At 38.5% G+C, this 22572-nt stretch overlaps 1 protein-coding gene across 3 annotated transcripts in view; it reads right to left on the bottom strand.

Moving 5' to 3' along the window:
* The window catches only part of CEP128 (centrosomal protein 128), a 437869-nt gene that overhangs the window by 265611 nt on the left and 149686 nt on the right, over positions 1–22572 (bottom strand). For all 3 annotated transcript variants that reach the window (XM_067728864.1, XM_067728857.1, XM_067728871.1), the window contains 2 exons: positions 18797–19447; positions 14695–14859 (listed from right to left, as the gene is read on the bottom strand). In XM_067728864.1, the coding sequence (XP_067584965.1) occupies positions 14695–14859; positions 18797–19447 (816 nt within the window). The remainder of the gene's footprint in view (positions 1–14694; positions 14860–18796; positions 19448–22572) is intronic.

Below are 22572 nucleotides of genomic sequence, written 5' to 3'. Positions count from 1 at the left end.
TTATTATATTTTATCTTACTATTTTATTTTACTTTATCTTCTTTCTTTCTTTTTTCCTTCCTTTCCTCCTTCCTTCCTTCCTCTCTCCCTCCCTTCTCTTTCTTTCTTCCTTCCTTCCTTCCTTGCTTCCTTTTTCTTTCTTTCTTCTACTAATTCTTTCTTTCTACTTTTTCTCCCTTTTCTCCTGAGCCGTGTGGATGAAAGGCTCTTGGTGCTGCAGGCAGGATTAGTGCTGTGCCTCTGAGGTGGGAGAGCCAACTTCAGTACACTGGTCTAAAAGAGACCTACCAGCTGCACATAATATCAAACAGTGAAAATCTCCCAGAGATCTCCATCTCAACACCAAGACCTAGCTTCGCTCAACGACCAGCAAGCTACGGTGCTGGACACCCTATGCCAAACAAATAGCAAGACAGGAACACAACCCCACCCATTAGCAGAGAGGCTGCCTAAAATCATAAGTCCACAGACACCCCAAAACACACGACCAGACGTGGAGCTGCCCACCAGAAAGAAAAGATCCAGCCTCCTCCACCAGAACACAGGCACTAGTCCCCTCCACAACCCACTGTACCACCCTTAGCCACTGGGGACAGACAACAAAAACAACGGGAACTACGAACCTGCAGCCTGAAAAAGGAGACACCAAACACAGTAAGATAAGCAAAATGAGAAGACAGAAAAACACACAGCAGATGAAGGAGCGAGATAAAAAACCCACCAGAACTAAAAAATGAAGAGGAAATACACAGTCTACCTGGAAGGGAATTCAGAATAATGATAGTAAAGATGATCCAAAATCATGGAAATAGAATAGACAAAATGCAAGAAATATTTAACAAGGACCTAGACGAACTAAAGATGAAACAAACAATGATGAACAACACAATAAATGAAATTAAAAATACTCTAGATGGGATCAATAGCAGAATAACTGAAGCAGAAGAATGGATAAGTGACCTGGAAGATAAAATAGTGGAAATAACTACTGCAGAGCAGAATAAAGAAAAAAGAATGAAAAGAACTGAGGACAGTCTCAGAGACCTCTGGGACAACATTAAACGCACCAACATTTGAAATGTAGGGGTTCCAGAAGAAGAAGAGAAAAAGAAAGGGACTGAGAAAGTATTTGAAGAGATTATAGTTGAAAACTTCCCTATTATGGGAAAGGAAATAGTTAACCAAGTCCAGGAAGCACAGAGAGTCCCATACAGGATAAATCCAAGGAGAAATACGCCAAGACGCATATTAATCAAACTGTCAAAAATTAAATACAAAGAAAACATATTAAAAGCAGCAAGGGAAAAACAACAACACACAAGGGAATCCCCAGAAGGTTAACAGCTGATCTTTCAGCAGAAACTCTGCAAGCCAGAAGGGACTGGCAGGACATATTTAAAGTGATGAAGGAGAAAAATCTGCAACAAAGATTACTCTACCCAGCAAGGATCTCATTCAGATTTGATGGAGAAATTAAAACCTTTACAGACAAGCAAAACCTGAGAGAGTTCAGCACCACGAAATCAGCTCTACAACAACTGCTAAAGGAACTTCTCTAGGCAAGAAACACAAGAGAAGGGAAAGACCTACCATAACGAACCCAAAACAATTAAGAAAATGGGAATAGGAACATACATACTGATAATGACCTTAAATGTAAATGGAATAAATGCTCCCACCAAAGGACACAGATTGGCTGAATGGATACAAAAATAAGACCCATATCTTTGCTGTCTACCAGAGACCCACTTCAGATCTAGAGACACATAGAGACTGAAAGTGAGGGGATGGAAAAAGATATTTCATGCAAATGGAAATCAAAAGAAAGCTGGAGTAGCAATTCTCATATCAGACAAAAGAGACATTAAAATAAAGACTATTAGAAGAGACAAAGAAGGACACTACATAATGATCAAGGGATCGATCCAAGAAGAAGATATAACAATTGTAAATATTTATGCACCCAACATAGGAGCACCTCAATACATAAGGCAAATACTAACAGCCATAAAAGGGGAAATCGACAGTAACACATTCACAGTAGGGGACTTTAACACCCCACTTTCACCAATGGACAGATCATCCAAAATGAAAATAAATAAGGAAACTTAAACTTTAAATGATACATTAAACACGATGGACTTAATTGATATTTATAGGACATTCGATCCAAAAACAACAGAATACACATTTTTCTCTAGTGCTCATGGAACATTCTCCAGGATAGATTACATCTTGGGTCACAAATCAAGCCTTGGTAAATTTAAGAAAATTGAAATTGTATCAAGTCTCTTTTCTGACCACAATGCTATGAGACTAGATATCAACTACAGTAAAAGATCTGTAAAAAATACAAACACATGGACGCTAAACAATACACTACTTAATAATGAAGTGATTACTGAAGAAATCAAAGAGGAAATAAAAAAAATACCTAGAAATAAATGACAATGGAGACACGACGACCCAAAATCTATAGGATGCAGCAAAAGCAGTTCTAAGAGAGAAGTTTATAGCAATACTATCCTACCTTAAGAAACAGGAAACATCTCGAATAAACAACCTAACTTTTCACCTAAAGCAATTAGAGAAAGAAGAACAAAAAAACCCCAAAGTTAGCAGAAGGAATTAATCATAAAAATCAGATCAGAAATAAATGAAAAAGAAGTGAAGGAAATGATAGCAGAGATCAATAAAACTAAAACCTGGTTCTTTGAGAAGATAAACAAAATTGATAAACCGTTAGCCAGACTCATCAAGGAAAAAAGGGAGAAGACTCAAATCAATAGAATTAGAAATGAAAAAGGAGAAGTAACAACTGACACTGCAGAAATACAAAAGATCATGAGAGATTATTACAAGCAACTCTATGCCAATAAAATGGACAACCTGGAAGAAATGGACAAATTCTTAGAAGTGCACAACCTGCCGAGACTGAATCAGGAAGAAATAGAAAATATGAACAGACCAATCACAAGCACTGAAATTGAAACTGTGATTAAAAATATTCCAACAAACAAAAGCCCAGGACCAGATGGCTTCACAGGCAAATTCTATCAAACATTTAGAGAAGCGCTAACACCTATCCTTCTCAAACTCTTCCAAAATATAGCAGAGGGAGGAACACTCCCAAACTCATTCTACGAGGCCACCATCACCCTGATACCAAAACCAGACAAGGATGTCACAAAGAAAGAAATCTACAGGCCAATATCACTGATGAACACAGATGCAAAAATCCTCAACAAAATACTAGCAAACAGAATCCAACAGCACATTAAACGGATCATACACCATGATCAAGTGGGGTTTATTCCAGGAATGCAAGGATTCTTCAATATACGCAAGTCAATCAACATGATACACCATATTAACAAATTGAAGGAGAAAACCCATACGATCATCTCAATAGATGCAGAGAAAGCTTTCGAAAAAATTCAACATCCATTTATGATAAAAACCCTGCAGAAAGTAGCCATAGAGGGAACTTTCCTCAACATAATAAAAGCCATATATGACAAATCCACAGCCAACATCATCCTCAATGGTGAAAAACTGAAAGCATATCCACTAAGATCAGGAACAAGACAAGGTTGCCCACTCTCACCACTCTTACTCAACATAGTTTTGGAAGTTTTAGCCACAGCAGTCAGAGAGGAAAAGGAAATAAAAGGAATCCAAAGAGGAAAAAAAGAAGTAAAGCTGTCACTATTTGCAGATGACATGATACTATACATAGAGAATCCTAAAGATGCTACCAGAAAACTACTAGAGCTAATCAATGAATTTGGGAAAGTAGCAGGATACAAAATGAATGCACAGAAATCTCTGGCATTCCTATACACTAAGGATGAAAAATCTGACAGTGAAATCAAGAAAACACTCCCATTTACCATTGCAACAAAAAGAATAAAATATCTAGGAATAAACCTACCTAAGGTAACAAAACACCTATATGCAGAAAATTATAAGACACTGATGAAAGAAATTAAAGATGATACAAACAGATGAAGAGATATACCATGTTCTTGCATTGGAAGCATCAACATTGTGAAAATGACTCTACTACCCAAAGCAATCTACAGATTCAATGCAATCCCTATCAAACTACCACTGGCATTTTTCACAGAACTAGAACAAAAAATTTCACAATTTGTATGCAAACACAAAAGACCCCGAATAGCAAAAGCAATCTTGATAACGAAAAACGGACCTGCAGGAATCAGGCTCCCTGACTTCAGACTATACTACAAAGCTACAGTAATCAAGACAGTATGGTACTGGCACAAAAACAGAAAGGTAGATAAAAGGAACAGGATAGAAAGCCCAGAGATAAACACACCCACATATGGTCACCTTATCTTTGATAAAGGATGCAGGAATGTACAGTGGAGAAAGGACAGCCTCTTCAATAAGTGGTTCTGGGAAAACTGGACAGGTACATGCAAAAGTATGAGATTATATCACTCCCTAACACCATACCCAAAAATAAGATCAAAATGGACTAAAGACCTAAATGTAAGCTCAGAAATTATCAAACTCTTAGAGGGAAACATAGGCAGGACACTCTATGACATAAATCACAGCAAGATCCTTTTTGACCCACCTCCTAAAGAAATGGAAATAAAAACAAAAGTAAACAAATGGGACCTAATGAAACTTCAAAGCTTTTGCACAGCAAAGGAAACCATAAACAAGACCAAAAGACAACCCTCAGAATGGGAGAAAATATTTGCAAATGAAGCAACTGACAAAGGATTAATCTCTAAAATTTATAAGCAGCTCATGCAGCTTAATAACAAGAAAACAAGTAACCCAATCCAAAAATGGGCAGAAGACCTAAACAGACATTTCTCCAAAGAAGATATACAGACTGCCAACAAACACATGAAAGAATGCTCAACATCACTAATCATTAGAGAAATGCAAATCAAAACTACAATGAGATATCATCTCACACCTGTCAGAATGGCCACCATCAAAAAATCTAGAAATAGGGCTTGCCTGGTGGCGCAGTGGTTGAGAGTCCGCCTGCCGATGCAGGGGACACAGGTTTGTGCCCCGGTCCGGGAAGATCCCACATGCCGCGGAGCAGCTGGGCCCGTGAGCCATGGCCGCTGAGCCTGCGCATCCGGAGCCTGTGCTCCGAAACGGGAGAGGCCACAGCAGTGAGAGTCCCACGTACCACCAAAAAAAAAAAAAAAATCTAGAAACAATAAATGCTGGAGAGGGTGTGGAGAAAAGGGAACCCTCTTGCACTGTTGGTGGGAATGTAAATTGATATAGCCACTGTGGAGAACAGTATGGAGGTCCCTTAAAAAACTACAAATAGAACTACCATATGACCCAGCAATCCCACTGCTGGGCATATACCCTGAGAAAACCATAATTCAAAAAGAGTCATGTACCAAAATGTTCACTGCAGCTCTATTTACAATAGCCCAGAGATGGAAACAACCCAAGTGTCCATCATCGGATGAATGGATAAAGAAGATGTGGCACATATATACAATGGAATATTACTCAGCCATAAAAAGAAACGAAATTGAGCTATTTGTAATGAGGTGGATAGACCTAGAGTCTGTCATACAGAGTGAAGTAAGTCAGAAAGAGAAAGACAAATACCATATGATAACACATATATATGGAATTTAAGAAAAAAAAATGTCATGAAGAACCTAGGGGTAAAACAGGAATACAGACACAGACCTACTAGAGAATGGACTTGAGGATATGGGGAGGGGGAAGGGTAAACTGTGACAAAGCGAGAGAGAGGCATGGACATATATACACTACCAAACGTAAGGTACATAGCTAGTGGGAATCAGCCGCATTGCACAGGGAGATCAGCTGGGTGCTTTGTGACCACCTGGAGGGGTGGGATAGGGACGGTGGGAGGGAGGGAGACGCAGGAGGGAAGAGATATGGGAACATATGTATATATATAACTGATTCATTTTGTTGTAAAGCAGAAACTAACACAACATTGTAAAGCAATTATACTCCAATAAAGATGTTAAAAAATAAAAAACAAAAAAACATACACACTCATAGAGGGAAGGGAAATGGGGGAGAGACAAAGAGAGGGGGGAGGGAGGGGGAGGGGGGAGAGAGAGGGAGAATGAATGTACATCCGTATCCATAGGTTATTGATATTTTTTATCTCCATGTAAACATATGTGTACGTACTTGCGTGTATACACACCTATCTCTTCAACCACAATTTACTTATAAATTACCTACCATGGGCTTCCCTGGTGGTGCAGTGGTTCAGAGTCCGTCTGCCGATGCAGGGGACACGGGTTCGTGCCCCGGTCCGGGAAGATCCCACATGCCGCGGAGCAGCTAGGCCAGTGAGCCATGGCCTCTAAGCCTGCCCGTCCAGAGCCTGTACTCCACAACGGGAGAGGCCACAACAGTGAGAGGCCCGCGTATCGCAAAATAAATTACCTACCATGTGTCAGGCTCTCGGCCTCGTCTTGGAGATTAAAAAAACAACCAAGACTTGGTTCCTGTCTTCAAACAGCAAACATAATCACAAACCTGCCCACCTGTTTGGTTTGCTTAACAAACATGCCTGCAATATCACTTGCTGATAGAAATGGCAGCTCTTCCCACATCGTTGCCTCTTTGTGGACCGTCATCTCAAGTGATTCAACACAGTCGGGCTGTAAACTTCCAATCAGCATAGTTCCACAGTAAGTCTTACTCCCAGTTCCCTGGCCCTTAATACCTGACACATTATTGGGTAGTTAATCAATGCTTGCTGATTTATTGCTGGGCTGAACCATTAATTGGCATCTATTTGGTAACAAAACAATAACAGAATAATGGCAGCTGCTAATCGATACCTTATCAGGTATCAGAAATTCAGCCAAGCACTTTATATATATTTTCACATTTAATTCAATAATAGAGTTTATTATTACACCTGTTTTAAGGATGATATAACTGAGGCTTTGAGTTTTGTTTTGCTTTTTGAATTTTATTTATTTTTTTATACAGCAGGTTCTTATTAGATATCGATTTTATACACATTAGTGTATACATGTCAATCCCAATCTCCCAATTCATCACAGCACCACCACCACCCTACTGCCGCTTTCCCCCCTTGGTGTCCGTACGTTTGTTGTCTACAACCGTGTCTCTATTTCTGCCCTGCAAACCGGTTCATCTGTACCATTTTTCTAGGGTCTTTAGATTGATCCACGTATCTACAAATGACCCAATTTCATTCCTTTTTATGGCTGAGTAATATTCCATTGCATATATGTACCACATCTTCTTTATCCATTCACCTGTCGATGGGCATTTAGGTTGCTTCCATGACCTGGCTATTGTAAATAGTGTTGCAATGAACATTGGGGTACATGTGTCTTTTGGAATTATGGTTTTCTCAGGGTATATGCTGAGTAGTGGAATTGCTGGGTCATACGGTAATTCTATTTGTAGTTTTTTAAGGAACCTCCATACTGTTCTCCATAGTGGCTGTACCAATTTACATTCCAACAGTGCAAGAGGGTTCCCTTTTCTCCACACCCTCTCCAGCATTTGTTGTTTGTAGATTTTATGATGCCCATTCTAACTGGAGTGAGGTGATACGTCATTGTAATTTTGATTTGCATTTCCGTAATAGTGATATTGAGCAGCTTTACATGTGCTTCTTGGCCATCTGTATGTCTTCTTTGGAGAAATGTCTATTTAGGTCTTCTGCCCATTTTTTGATTGGGTTGTTTGTTTTTTTAATATTGAGCTGCATGAGCTGTTTACATATTTTGGATATTAATCCTTTGTCCGTTGATTCGTTTGCAAATAGTTTTTCCCATTCTGATGGTTGTTTTTTCGTCTTATTTGTAGTATCCTTTGCTTTGCAAAAGCTTTTAAGTTTCATTAGGTCCCATTTGTTTACTTTTGTTTTTATTTCCATTACTCTAGGAGGTGGATCAAAAAAGATCTTGCTGTGATTTATGTCAAAGAGTGTTCTTCCTATGTTATCCTCTAAGAGTTTTATAGTGTCTGGTCTTACATTTAGGTCTCGAATCCATTTTGAGTTTATTTTTGTGTATGGTGTTAGGGAGTGTTCTAATTTCATTCTTTTACATGTACCTGTCCAGTTTTCCCAGCACCATTTATTGAAGAGACTGTCTTTTCTCCATTGTATATGCTTGCCTCCTTTGTCATAGATTAGTTGACCAGAGGTGCATGGGTTTATCTCTGGGCTTTCTATCCTGTTCCACTGAGCTATATTTCTGTTTTTGTGCCAGTACTATATTGTCTTCATTACTGTAGCTTTGTAGTATAGTGTGAAGTCAGGGAGTCTGATTCCTCCAGCTCTGCTTTTTTCCCTCAAGATTGCTTTGGCTATTCGGGGTCTTCTGTGTCTCCATACAGATTTTAAGATTTTTTGCTCTAGTTATGTAAAAAATGCCATTGGTAATTTGATAGGGATTGCATTGAATCTGTAGATTGCTTTGGGTAGTAGAGTCATTTTCACAATGCTGATTCTTCCAATCCAAGAACATGCAGTATCTCTCCATCTGTTGGTATCATCTTTAATTTCTTTCAACAGTGTCTTATAGTTTTCTGCATACAGGTCTTTCGTCTCCCTAGGTAGGTTTATTCCTAGATATTTTACTCTTTTTGTTGCAGTGGTAAATGGGAGTGTTTCCTTAATTTCTCTTCAGATTTTTCATCATTAGTGTATAGGAATCCAAGAGATTTCTGTGCAGTGATTTTGTATCCTGCAACTTAACCAAGTTCATTGATTAGCTCTAGTAGTTTTCTGGTGGCATCTCTAGGATTCTCTATGTATAGTATCATGTCATTTGCAAACAGTGACAGTTTTACTTCTTCTTTTCCAATTTGTATTTCTTTTTCTTCTCTGATTGCCATGGTCAGGACTTCCAAAACTATGTCGAATAACAGTGGCGAGAGTGGACTTCCTTGTCTTGTTCCTGATCTTAGTGGAAATGCTTTTAGTTTTTCACCACTGAGCATGATGTTTGCTGTGGGTTTGTCATATATGGCCTTTATTATGTTGAGGTAGGTTCCCTCTATGCCTACTTTCTGCAGGGTTTTTATCATAAATGGGTGTTGAATTTTCTCAAAAGCTTTTTCTGAATCTATTGAGATGATCATATGGTTTTTATTCTTCTATTTGTTAATGTAGTGTATCACATTGTTTGATTTGCATATACTGGAGAATCCTTGCATCCCTGGGATAAATCCCACTTGATCATGGTGTATGATCCTTTTCATGTATTGCTGGCTTCTGTTTGCTAGTATTTTGTTGAGGATTTTTGCATGTATATTCATCAGTGATATTGGTCTGTAATTTTCTTTTTTTGTAGTATCTTTGTCTGGTGCTGGTATCAGGCTGATGGTGGCCTCATAGAATGAGTTTGGGGGTGTTCCTTCCTCTGAAATTTTTTGGAAGAGTTTGAGAAGGATGGGTGTTAGCTCTTCTCTAAATGTTTGATAGAATTCACCTGTGAGTTTCTATTTCTTCCTGGTTCAGTCTGGGAAGGTTATACCTTTCTAAGAATTTGTCCATTTCTTCCAGGTTGTCCATTTTATTGGCATAGAGTTGCTGGTAGTAGTCTCTTAGTATGCTTTGTATTTCTGCACTGTCTGTTGTAACTTCTCCTTTTTCATTTCTAATTTTATTGATTTGAGTCCTCTCCCTCTTTTTCTTGATGAGTCTTGCTAATGGTTTATCAACTTTCTTTATCTTCTCAAAGAACCAGCGTTTAGTTTAATTGATCTTTGCTATTGTTTGCCTTGTTTCTCATTCATTTATTTCTGCTATCATCTTTATGATTTCTTTCCTTTGCTAACTTTGGGTTTCGTTTGTTCTTCATTCTCTAGTTCCTTTAGGTGTAACATTAGATTGTTTACCTGAGATTTTTATTGTTTCTTGAGGTAGGCTTGTATAGCTATAAACTTCCCTGTTAGAACTGCTTTTGCTGCATCCCGTAGGTTTTGGATCATCGTGTTTTCATTGTCATTTGTCTATAGGTATTTTCTGATTTCCTCTTAGATTTCTTCAGTGAACTCTTTGTTATTTAGTAATGTATTGTTTAGCCTCCATGTGTTTGTGCTTTTTACGTTTTTTTCCCTGTAATTGATTTCTAATCTCATAGCATTGTGGTCAGAAAAGATGCTTGATATGATTTCAATTTTCTTAAATTTACTGAGGTTTGATTTGTGACCCAGGATGTGATCTATCCTGGAGGATGTTCCATGCGCCCTTGAGAAGAAAGTGTAATCTGTGGTTTTTGGATGGAATGTCCTATAAATGTCAATTAAATCTATCTGGTCTATTGTGTCATTTAAAGCCTGTGTTTTCTTATTAATTTTCTGTTTGGATGATCTGTCCATTTGCATAAGTAAGGTGTTAAAGTCCCCCATTATTATTGTGTTACTGTCGACTTCGTCTTTCAGAGCTGTTAGCAGTTGCCTTATGTATTGAGGTGCTCCTATGTTGGGTGCATATATATTTATAATTGTTATATCTTCTTCTTGGGTTGATCCCTTGATCATTATGTAGTGTCCTTCCCTGTCTCTTGTAACATTCTTTATTTTAAAGTCTATTTTATCTGATATGAGTATTGCTGCTCCAGCTTTCTTTTGATTTCCCTTTGCATGGAGTATCTTTCTCTATCCTCTCACTTTCAGTCTGAATGTGTCCCTAGGTCTGAAGTGGGTCTCTTGTAGACAGCATATATATGGGTCTTGCTTTTGTATCCATTCAGCAAGACTGTGTCTTTTGGTTGGAGCATTTAATCCATTCACATTTAAGGTAATTATCAATATGTATGTTCCTATTACCATTTTTAAAATTGTTTTGGGCTTGTTTTTGTAGGTCCTTTTCTTCTCTTGTGTTTCCCACTTAGAGAAGTTCCTTTAGCATTTGTTGTAGAGCTGGTTTGGTGGTGCTGAATTCTCTTAGCTTTTGCTTGTCTTTAAAGCTTTTGATTTCTCCATCGAATCTGAATGAGATCCTTGCCGGGTAATCTTGCTTGTAGGTTCTTCCCTTTCATCACTTTAAGTATATCATGCCGCTCTCTTCTGGCTTCTAGAGTTTCTGCTGATAAATCAGCTGTTAACCTTATGGGAGTTCCCTTGTATGTTATTTGTCATTTTTCCCTTGCTGCTTTCAATAATTCTTGTCTTTAATTTTGCCAATTTGATTACTATGAGTCTCGGTGTGTTTCTCCTTGGGTATTTCCTGTATAGGACTCTACACTTCCTGGCCCTGGGTGGCTATTTCCTTTCCCATGTTAGGGAAGTTTTTGACTATAATCTCTTCAAATATTTTCTCGGGTCCTGTCTCTCTCTCTTCTCCTTCTGGGACCCCTATAATGTGAATATTGTTGTTTTTAATGTTGTCCCAGAGGTCTCTTAGGCTGTCTTCATTTCTTTTCATGCTTTTTCCTTTATTCTGGTCCACAGCAGTGAATTCCACCATTCTGTCTTCCAGGTCACTTGACTGTTCTTCTGCTAGTTCTTATTCTGCTAGTGATTCCTTCTATTGTAGTTTTCATTTCAGTTATTGTGTTGTTCATCTCTGTTTGTTTGCTCTTTAATTCTTCTAGATCTTTGTTAAACATTTCTTGCATCTTCTCGATCTTTGCCTCCATTCTTTCTCTGAGGTCCTGGATCATCTTCACTATCATTATTCTGAATTCTTTTTCTGGAATGTTGCCTATCTCCACTTCATTTAGTTGTTTTTCTGGGGTTTTATCTTGTTTCTCATCTGGTACATAGCTCTGTGCCTTTTCATCTTGTCTATCTTTCTGTGAATGTGGTTTTTGTTCCACAGGCTACAGGACTGTAGTTCTTCTTGCTTCTGCTGTCTTGTCTCTCAAGGCTTTGAGTTTCTTTTTTTTTTTTTTTGCGGTACGCGGGCCTCTCACTGTTGTGGCCTCTCCTGTTGCGGAGCACAGGCTCCGGACGTGCAGGCTCAGCGGCCATGGCTCACGGGCCCAGCCGCTCCGCGGCATGTGGGATCTTCCCGGACCGGGGCACAAACCCGCGTCCCCTGCATCGGCAGGCAGACTCTCAACCACTGCGCCACCAGGGAAGCCCCAAAGGTTTGAGTTTTAAGCAACTTGCCTAATGCCACACAGCTAGAAAATGATTTATACTCAAAGTTCTGTCTATAGCCACTAATTCTATACTACTTTCTGAAGAGAATGGCTCTATCTGTAGATGACTGAACCCAGTGAAACTTCGATTCATAGCTAACTATACTAAAAAAACAGGCCAACACAAACCGCTAAGTCAATCAAAACTACATAGCAATCATGTACACAAAAAATATTAAAGAAAAGCAAGCATATACGCTGTGTATATTTATATATGTGTGTGTGTCTATGTATCCTTAAGATTATTTACCATTTTAGATGTCATAGACATCTTTTCTCTGCATTAGGACCCATTATCATTGACTATATAGTTTTAACAACTGAAAGGCGATTTTGCTTTTAATGATCCCACTAGAAGCTTTCAATTGCAGATCTGTGTCTTATCTATCGATATATCCCATCCCCAGCATCCAGCACAATGCCTGCCACATACTAGATGGTCAGTACATAGCAGAGGAATACAGTAGTCCCCCATTATCTGCGAGGGATATGTTCCACGACCCCCAGGGGATGCCTAAAACTGAAGATAGTACCAAACCCTATACATATTATACATACATACCTATGATAATTTAGTTTAGAAATCAGGCACAGTAAGAGATTACCAACAATAACTAATAATGAAATAGAACAACTGTAACAATATACTGTAATAAAAGTTATGTGAATGTGGTCTCTCTCTCTCAAAATATCTTACTGTACTGTATTCACCCCTCTTGTGATGATAAGAGACGATACAATGCCTACATAAAATGTGATGAGATGAAATGAATGAGGTAGGCATTGTGACATAGCATTAAACTACTGCTGACCTTCTGATACTTCAGAAGGAGGATCACCTGCTTTGGGTGATCCTGGATCATCAAGCCATGATGATGTGGATGGTTGGATGTTAGGAGCAGAGGACTGAGATAGGTGGGGATCACGGGTGTTAGAAAGTGGGACAGCTCAAGATTTCATTATGCTACTCAGAACAAAGTACAGTTTAAAACTTATGAATTATTTCTAGAATTTTCCATTTAATCTTTCTGGACTGCAACTGGTCCAAATTTGGTAATTTCAGTTACCATGGCAGGTAACTGAAACAATGGAAAGGGAAACCACTAATAAGGGGGGACTACTGTACAATCCTTAAATTTTAAAACTCTGTTCTAAGGTGAATGTTCCACTTATATGAATGTATGACAATGCATACATACCTGGAACGTCACAGATAGCGGAGAAGCATTTATTTTAAGCAGAACAAGGTAAACTTTCAACATAAAATTTCCCCCACTCTTTCTTAAATGCAAATAATTAAACACAAAACATGTTAATACAACCTTCTGGCTAACTTTTAATTATGGAAAAGTTGGAAAATTTAGTATTATCTTCAAAGCAACTACACCCTGGCAACAGATACATTAATTATGTGTGAACATTAGACTTAGTCAAAACAAAGCATGACATAAGAACTAAATTACAATTGTCAAGATTGTAGGCCTAAATTTAGCAACTTAAGCACATTTAATCATAAACGCCAAACTAACTTAAATTTTATTTCCTTGATTTTAACAATTACTAGAAAGGTAAAAAATATATACAAAATACAGTGAAACAACAAAAAGAGGAAAAGATGAGCAAAGCATGAAGAATGTTTCTTCTAGGGGTTGATGACACCCCACCCAGTGATATTTCCTTCAACAAAGATGTTAGTTAGTAACCCTTATCAAGAACAGGAGTCATCTGGCCCAGTCTATCCTGCCTTATCCTATTATCCATATGTTAATAGTCTTTTTTTTTCTATTTGACTTCTATCACACTCCAATGCAAATCCTTTTAGGAAGTTGGTAAAGACATAGAATGCAAATTTAAGTATTCTGTCTTCTATTCTTAGTTGACTTTTGGCCACAAAAGTAGTGACTCTAGAAGTCCCTAGTATTCTACCCAATGCCTGGTATATAGCAGACACCCCCCAAATTTTACACATCTACTGACAGGAAAGCAGTGAGCCTGCTGGGAACATTCCAAGGTTGCCAACCTTCTTAAGTTTCAGTCTCTTTAACTGCAAAAATGAGCAAAATAGTATTGATTTCATAACATGACTATGAGCATTAAAAGTGCCTAGTGCACAGTGACCACCTCATCTATTATATATTGTATTTTGAACCTCAGTTTCCTCATAGGTTAACAGGGATCAATAAAATCTAACCCAAACAGTCGTGAGAATTCAATGAGTACACATATGTAAATCAACTGGCATAAATACTTGCCATAAAGTAGGTCTTCAATAAACCATAATTCCTTTCTTTGCTACCTTGCCTCTAAATACCTATTTTAAGATCCAGAAGAAATTTAAAATCAAAAGTATTAGAAGGTTACTAGTTGGTTGAAAGAATAAAAATCACAGCATTCTAATAAACTTCTATGATGTCTTCTGGCACCAATACAAATTGCTACTAAAGCCTAACAATTAGCATTCAGTAGTACATAAACTACGTTCTAGGAGAAACACTAGAAGAAATTCAAAAAAGTCTTTTAAATTAGAGTTCATTCACATTTTTACCTTTTCTTCTAGTTGGTCCTTCAAACACTGGTATTTTAGCTTCAGTTTTTTGTTCTCATTTTCATTCTGAGTTAATTCCTCTGTCAGCCTGTCATACTGTGATTTCAACTTCTCTAGCTGAGAACGCTGGACTTCAGCCATATTCTTATCTTCTAAGCTTTCTGCCTGAGAGAAAAAGGAGAAAAGAGAAAGTCCACTGGCCACAGCCAAGCTGTACACAAAACAAATTCCACATTATATCAGTGGGCAAACACTTCGAGATTTTGCTACCTCTAAGCGTTCACACATAAACACACATGCAAAGGAAACATTCTTTGCATGTGGTCAATCTCTCCTTAGCATTCACTGAGCAACCAATTAAGTGACAGGTACTCTACTAGATGCTGAAGATAACAGGCATGAACCGTAAAAGAGACAGATACAACAGTCAATTCTGACAACGATGAACAAGAAGTGCTTAATAAAGGTGCAAGCAGAGGTATGTGCAACCCAAAGAAGGGACACTAACTGCTGAGAGGGGAAGGGTTATTAGAGAAATGTCCCCATAAGGATATACTATGGGACATTACTGCCTGATTAGTCTCTTCATCTATAAAAGGAGCTTAACAATATCCCTATTCAAGCTACACTCTCGTTTTTGTGAAAGGCTTGCGTATTTTTTGTACAATGTAATTATTAATACCACTCTTGTGGGGCTAAAAAGATTATGGATCAGAGTAGCCAAAAAACTATAAATAACTTAATATGAAAGAGTTTACCAGTGATTATTTTCAGTACCTATAGTACAATAAAGTACCTCGTTTTCGTTTATTATTTGGAATATAACCAGAATCAGCTTTAAAAAAAAACAACAGGAATAATCTGTGGATGAGATTCAATAAGGATTTGCCAGGCATGTGAAGTTAAAGACTTAAAATAACAACAATGTAAATACTGACTATATGTCAGGCACTGCTCTAAGACCTTTTCGTATAGTTGTCCCTCATTCCATCCTCACCACAACCTGACTAGGGAGACACTGTTATCGTCTCCTGTTTTGAAATTGAAGCAGAACAACACTAATCATTTGCCCAAGGGTATGTAGTGAGTAAACCAGAGCCAGGATTTGAATGCAGGAATTCTCTCTACTGTCCATGTTTTCAGCTGCTCTGCCTCACTGCCTTTAAAAGGTACGTATATCATACGGTTTTAAAAACCAGCTGGGTGCAACTTGCAATGTTAACTAGTTACACCTACCAGTTACTGACAGCCTGTAAGCACCCACACAGAATCTGTTTAAATTACATGTTTCAATGCCTAAAATATATTTGTTTCTTTCCTTTGTATAAGTTTATTATATGTATATAATCAAGTACATAGGAACATAATCGCTGGAAGCAATTTCCCAAAAGGAAGAAGTTTTGTGAGTTTCAGACAAGAATCTATACCTTATTCACCCCACAAATTTCAACTAAGACTTGATGCCACTTTGAGTTAACAAAAGAACTGATGTTTTTAATGAGGAATCCTGTATTCACTACCCAAAAATAAACTTACAAAATAAAGTCTCTCATCAGGAAAATTGTTCGATTATTATTTTAAGTTTCAGTAGAATACTTAGCATTTTTTGTGTCTTATAAAAAGTGTAGGTATAGACAGTTTTCCCCCAAGGCCAGTGGTGTCTGGGCCAGCTCATAGAGACACTCAGGAACCAACTGTGCTCATCTCTTCCCAACTGTGCCTCCAGTGATGTTGTTTGATAGCTTGAAACCAACCAAATGGGGGGTTTTATACTGCTGAACTTGGCAAATGCTACAAATCAGGGTTCCCCTCTTTGCCCCCAGAGAACCTATTTTTAAAACAGTTACAAGCACAGTAATGCCTAAGTTTGACTAAGAACTTACTTCTTGTTGTAGTTTCATTATTACATTTACATTTCATTTTAGGGTTTACAAAGTGATATAACACTCAAAAAAACCCTGTGATAGAGAAAGACATTACTGTTTCCATTCTACTGATGAAGTACAAAAAGGTTAAGTAACTTGACCAAGATCATATGGCCAGCAAATGGCAAAAATACAGAACTCGACTCTTGGTCTTCTGATTCCAATAAGGGCTCCTACAAAATTATTTTTGTTGAAATCATAATAAGGTGATAACCCAATATCCTTCAAATATTAATAGCAGCTAGAGTATTTCATAAAAATAGTTTACATTTAAATTTAAAAACAGGCATGAGGGCATCCCTGGTGGCGCAGTGGTTGAGAGTCCGCCTGCCAATGCAGGGGACGCAGGTTCGTGCCCGGGTCCGGGAGGCTCCCACGTGCCGTGGAGCGTCTGGGCCCATGAGCCATGGCCGCTGAGCCTGCGCGTCCGGAGCCTGTGCTCCGCAACGGGAGAGGCCACAGCAGTGAGAGGCCCGGGTACCGCAAAAAAAAAAAAAAAACAGGCATGAGAAGGGTAGATCTAGATGGGGAAAAATATAACTTCTGCAGAGAAAAAAATATGGGTAATGTATCACACTTATTAGACTCAGAAAAAGTAACAGATTAAGGTGAAGCTGAAAGACAAAGAAATGTAACATTTACAGAGCTATTTATCTAAAGCCCTCATACATAACTCAGTATATTAAATCTTCAATAACAACCATTGCTATCAACTCCTGTTAATTAATATAAATGAGTCAAAAGTACGGAATTATATTCATAAAATAGCATGAGGTGGGGCTGTTCCTATGGGTAACTTATTCGGTTTAAGAGAAGAGTACTGGGCTCTCACGATCTCTGGTTCTCCTGTTAAGCTCGTATGCTTCTTTTGTACCACATTATAGAGTAACTATAATATCCCTCCGCATCTCAGTCTTCCGAATTAAAAAAAAAATCTAAAGTTTTTGGAGAATCTACAGAATAGTTCTAAACGGTGTCTTCTTTATATACAGGTAATTTCTTAAAGCTTTATTGTCACCTCACTATACACAAATACAAAGCACTTCCTTTGGATGAGGAAAGCAATTTTACCACATTACAGAGAAAGAGCCAAACCAGACAGATCACAAAGCAAGTCAGCAGCAAATCCTTTGATTTCTAGCTTTTCAAACATTTTAACCCAACATCCACGGAACATGTTCTGTATGTCTCAAACATCATGCTAGACGCCACAAGAGGATACAAAAATGGCTAAGACCTGCTACCTGCCCCTCTGGAGATGTAGGAACACACAATAAACACACCATAATATAAGGCAGCCTGAATGTGCTGTACTAGCAGTTCCAAAAAAGAGCTATGGAAACACAGAGAATAGAAAGATTTATCCCAACCTCAGTTGAGATATATGCCATCTTCAGTGAATCCATAAAAGAAGTGAAAAATTAATTGGGCCTTGAAAGATTGGGCAGCCTTTTCCTCCTACAGATTGAGGGAAAAGACAATCCAGTTCTCATGGTGTTTTCATACTAATAAACGGAGATTAAAAAATTAAAAATATGGAATCTATATCATATGATGATGAGTGCTATGGAGAAAAACTAAAGCAGGAAGGAGGGATAGATTTATCACACTCCTGACAATCATGTTATGAAATGATTCCCCTGCATGGTGATAAATGCTAATACCATTAGATCTTACAATATTTCCCCAAATGTAAGATCTCAATTATGCATTTACCCAGGCAACTTTGATTTGGAAAAGAAGGGGTAAATCTCAAAAGCCTTGGGTTTACAAAACCCATAAGCTGATCCACTTTAGTTACCATACCAATGACCATGGTTATAGCTTCTATGGCCTTGACAAGTCTTTGCCTTTTATATTTTAGGAGATCATAAATGTTGAATGAGGGCTCGTTTCAGGTCCACGACTTACTGCTGCCTCTGCCTCTCCTGAACTCCCAAAATAGCTAAACGTTCTTTTTAAAGGGCTTCAGTGCTCTGAACTAGGTGCTTCCAGGTGGCTGCTATAACTCATTTCAACCTGGCTGAACAGGCATGAATAAGCCTCTTTATTGTTAGTTCTATCTTCCCTTCAGTGCTTGGGAATACAGAATGATCTCTAAAAGTTTACGCTTTATTAACTTCATGAGCCACCAGAAAATTTCCTCCAGTATCATCAGGATAATTCAGTGCGGGTACCTTCAGTGTCCTAATATGATTGTCGGCCTCACTCTTTTCTTTCTTGAAGTGCTTCATCAGCTCCTGGATATTCTGTTCATGTTTCGTTTTCATACTCTGCAATGAGAATGTGAGATCTTCCAGCTCCCTCTGGTGAACATCTCTTTCCAGCTTTAACTGTGTAACGATCGTAGCCGTTTCTTCGTCTTTGGATTTTGCCTGTGTCTTAAGGTCAGAGAGGTTCTTAAGTACCTCTTTCCTGGCTCTCTGTTCCTCCGCCAATTTATTGGCGAGATCTGCCCGGATGGCACTCAAGTCCTTGATGGCCTCTTGCATCTCAAGAAGCTGAGCTTGGTCCTTGGCCTGGCTCTCCTTCAGCGCTGCAATTTCTTCCTCCAGGTGCGCTTTCTCAGCTTTCATCTGGCTTTGAATCTTACTCTGCGTTTTCAATTCACTTTCTAGCCTATGGATGGTATCCAGGGAATCCCTGACTTCTAGTTCAAGGTCAGCTTGATGAGACTTAACATCACTTAGTTTCTGCTCCTTACAGTGAAGCTCCTCCTCTTGAAGGGCGCGCCTGGTTAGCACATCATTCAATTCCTTTCGAAGATTCTCTATTTGTTGTAACGCTGCATAAAGCTGGCTTTTCAATTCATCCTTTTCTTTTAGAATCTATTGGGTTAGGAACAGAAAGCAAAAATTACTGTAAAATTCACCATATACACTGCCAGAAAACAAAAATAAGGTTTAAGCCACAAGGAGAAGAAAAATTCATAAAATAATATTTTGTACTTCTTTCTGGTTTTTTAATGAAAAATACTTTTTAGGCTAGAAAAAGGAAGAAAAGTACAATTGCTCTGAAGTAGTACCACACTGAGATATATGTTTCAGATTTTCATCACCAAAACATATCAATCCATGATCATAAATAATTATTTAAATGTAAGATAAAATTGATCAAAAGAATGGGGGAAAAAAAGGCTCCAATTATAATTTACCAGAGGTTGAAATAATACAGTGTTACTTAAAGTAACATGATTTGCATTTCAATGGCACACTTTTAAAAAGGAGAAACCTCAAAACAGATACAAAAAAGATTCGGAAGATAATACAGGGAAGCAAACAAATATAATCTACGGAAGGTTTTGGTACAATCAGTCATTATTAATCAAATAATGTCCACAGTGATAAGAAACACACCAGTATGTTAACAGGGAGTCTTCAAGTCCCATGTAGAAATGAGTTTAAGATTAGGAGAGGCTGGGAAAGGACTCACAAGAAAAGTCAAAGGACCAGAAGGCCATCGCCCTCTGCCAGCTGTTTTAGGGGGTTAGGGCTGACACTGAGGGACGGCAGCCAAGAACTAATCTGCTAATCCTCACCATCCATCAATGCAAACGAAAAAGCCAGCAGCTGAGGAGGCTGAAACTGCCCCCCCACCCCCGCCCCAACACTGGCACCAAGACCATTTCTGTACCTGGTTACTGATGCCTACCATGGCTTGAACCCGGAAAAAAAAAAAAAATTAAGATTCATTTTAGAATTAGAAATAATGAGTTAAGATGCAAACAGTTTCAAGGCATTTTTATACTTGACATTTTACACTGCAGTGTGAAACAATTCATGATAAAATGTAATGAGTCAATCACTCCAAAAAAAAAAAAATAGTTTCCTCAAATCCCTCTCATTTTAACAGGGAGAATCAGCATGAAGCTAACATGAGAAATAACAAAAGGAGGGGATTAAGCAGTTGAGCTCTGACCAGGAGAACTGAATTTGATTCTCAGTCCAGTCATAAGCAGTTCTATGGCCTTAAAGAAATTATTTATCTTTATAAAGATAGTAATAAAAGCTACATCAAAGGGTTGTGATGAAGACTAGTGGGAAGGGAGAAACAAAAAGTGGGGGTGGGATTTAAGTTCAAGGAGAAACCAGGATCTCAGGGAGGTACTTATGCAAGATAGTGATCAAAGCTGTGAAGAGAGGGGATAACTGATAACGCAATGTCCCTCTATTGAAAAGAGTCTGGAACACAGATGACAGAGTTTACTCTAGAAGAAAGATTTCAACGCAGGAAAAATGGCTAGAAATATAGATAAGCCTAAGGGTGGATGTATTATTTTTCTATTGCAGTGTAACAAATTCCAACAAACTTCATGGCTTAAAACAACACCCATTTATTATCTCACTGTTTTCCAGAGGTTGTAAATCCTGACAAGGTATTCTGCCTCCGGTCTCCTAATGCTAAAAGCAAGGTGTCAGCTAACCTGGGCTTTTAGCTGGAGGCTTTGGGGGGAGAATCCACTTGCAAGTTCATTCATGGTGTTGGAAAAATTTAGTTCTGTGGACCTAGGACATGTTTCCTTGCTAGCTTTGGGCCAGGGGTTTTTCTGAGCTTCTGAAGGCCACCCACACTCCTTGGCTCATGGACTCCTCTGTCTCTGCAGCCAGTAACACCACACTGAACCCTTATCATGTTTTGAATCCCTCTGACTTCCCTTTCTCCCAACAGTCAGAATAATTTATCTGCTTTGAAGGACTCCTGTGATTAGATGAGGTCCATCCAGATAATCTCCTTATCTTAAAATCAACTTGCCAAGTAACATATCATAATCATGGGAGTGATTTTTCATCTTATTCACAGGTTCCAGGAGTTAGGCTGACACATCTTTGGGAGGTCACTCTATATACCACACAAAAGACAAAAACTGACAGAATCCAGTCTTGGCTGTAAGGGTAATGTGGGAGGGACCTTAGAATGAGGGGAGGGTGCATAAATATAGTGACTAATGTTTGGAACAGATAACATAGGCCCCTGGCCCTGAGTTAAAAGACTTCCATGTAGCCCTGAAGATAAAAATCCTAACACATAAAATGTCTTTGATTTCAAAATACCGTAAGGTGGTTTAAACAGCAAGGATATTTATTTTTCTCACATGATGGGAAGACCAGAGATGGGGTGTCTCAAGAAGGGTCCTTCAAAGCTCAGGCTCTGATACTCTACAACTCTCCATGTTTCGCCCTCAGCTTCAGTGTTCCAAATATTACATCAATTCATGACCAACGTGACAGCCTTTGGGTGGACAGTATCCGACTATGTTGGTCAAGTTTAGAATTTCTTTGGCAATATAGATACTAAAAGCTAAGTAAGTTCTGTCTATTTTCTTTTGGTTAATGCTTGGCTAGTAGCCATAGCCCAACATTTTGTCTAGACATTGACTTCGAGTCTGAAAATGTCAGTGTCTTAACCGCCACCTCAGTATCCTGGACATTCCCAGGGGCCCTCAGTTGACTAGACTTTATCTTGAGGGAATTCAGAACAATGGACTTGGGTCTCCTTTGTCTGGCCAGAAGCACTTAAATAGGAGAATTTGAAAGGGGCCTGAAAAATCAGGCTTGTTTTTTTTACCTCATTTAAATTTCTGCTAAGTTTCCTACCTCTCTCTCTTGCTTGGACTAACTTCAGCATGGAGAAACAATTTGGCTTTTCCAACTCCAAATTAGCAGATTCAGTAAATGCGGATTATACATTGCAGATTTTCAGTCTCCCAGTGCCCCCAAATCTTGCTCTCTGCTTTTAGACAGATCAGTTTCAACCTATACTTGTCTTTGCCTTCCAGGACTTTTCTGAAGGCTGCAATAAGTACACAACAGACACCAACATCCTAAAGTTTTTCTACTGGTCACTTAATACCATCGCCTGAAGCACAGCATCAAGGTCCCAAGGTATGACTTCTGATGGTTCAATCAACAGCATGGCAAGGTTTTCCAATTATTCCTTTAGAAAAGTACAATCC

The sequence above is a fragment of the Pseudorca crassidens genome, chromosome 1, assembly GCF_039906515.1.
Source record: "Pseudorca crassidens isolate mPseCra1 chromosome 1, mPseCra1.hap1, whole genome shotgun sequence".
Lineage (NCBI taxonomy): Eukaryota > Metazoa > Chordata > Mammalia > Artiodactyla > Delphinidae > Pseudorca > Pseudorca crassidens.
The sequence above is the reverse complement of the archived record's forward strand: the minus strand, read 5'-3'. Positions and strand labels throughout refer to the sequence as shown.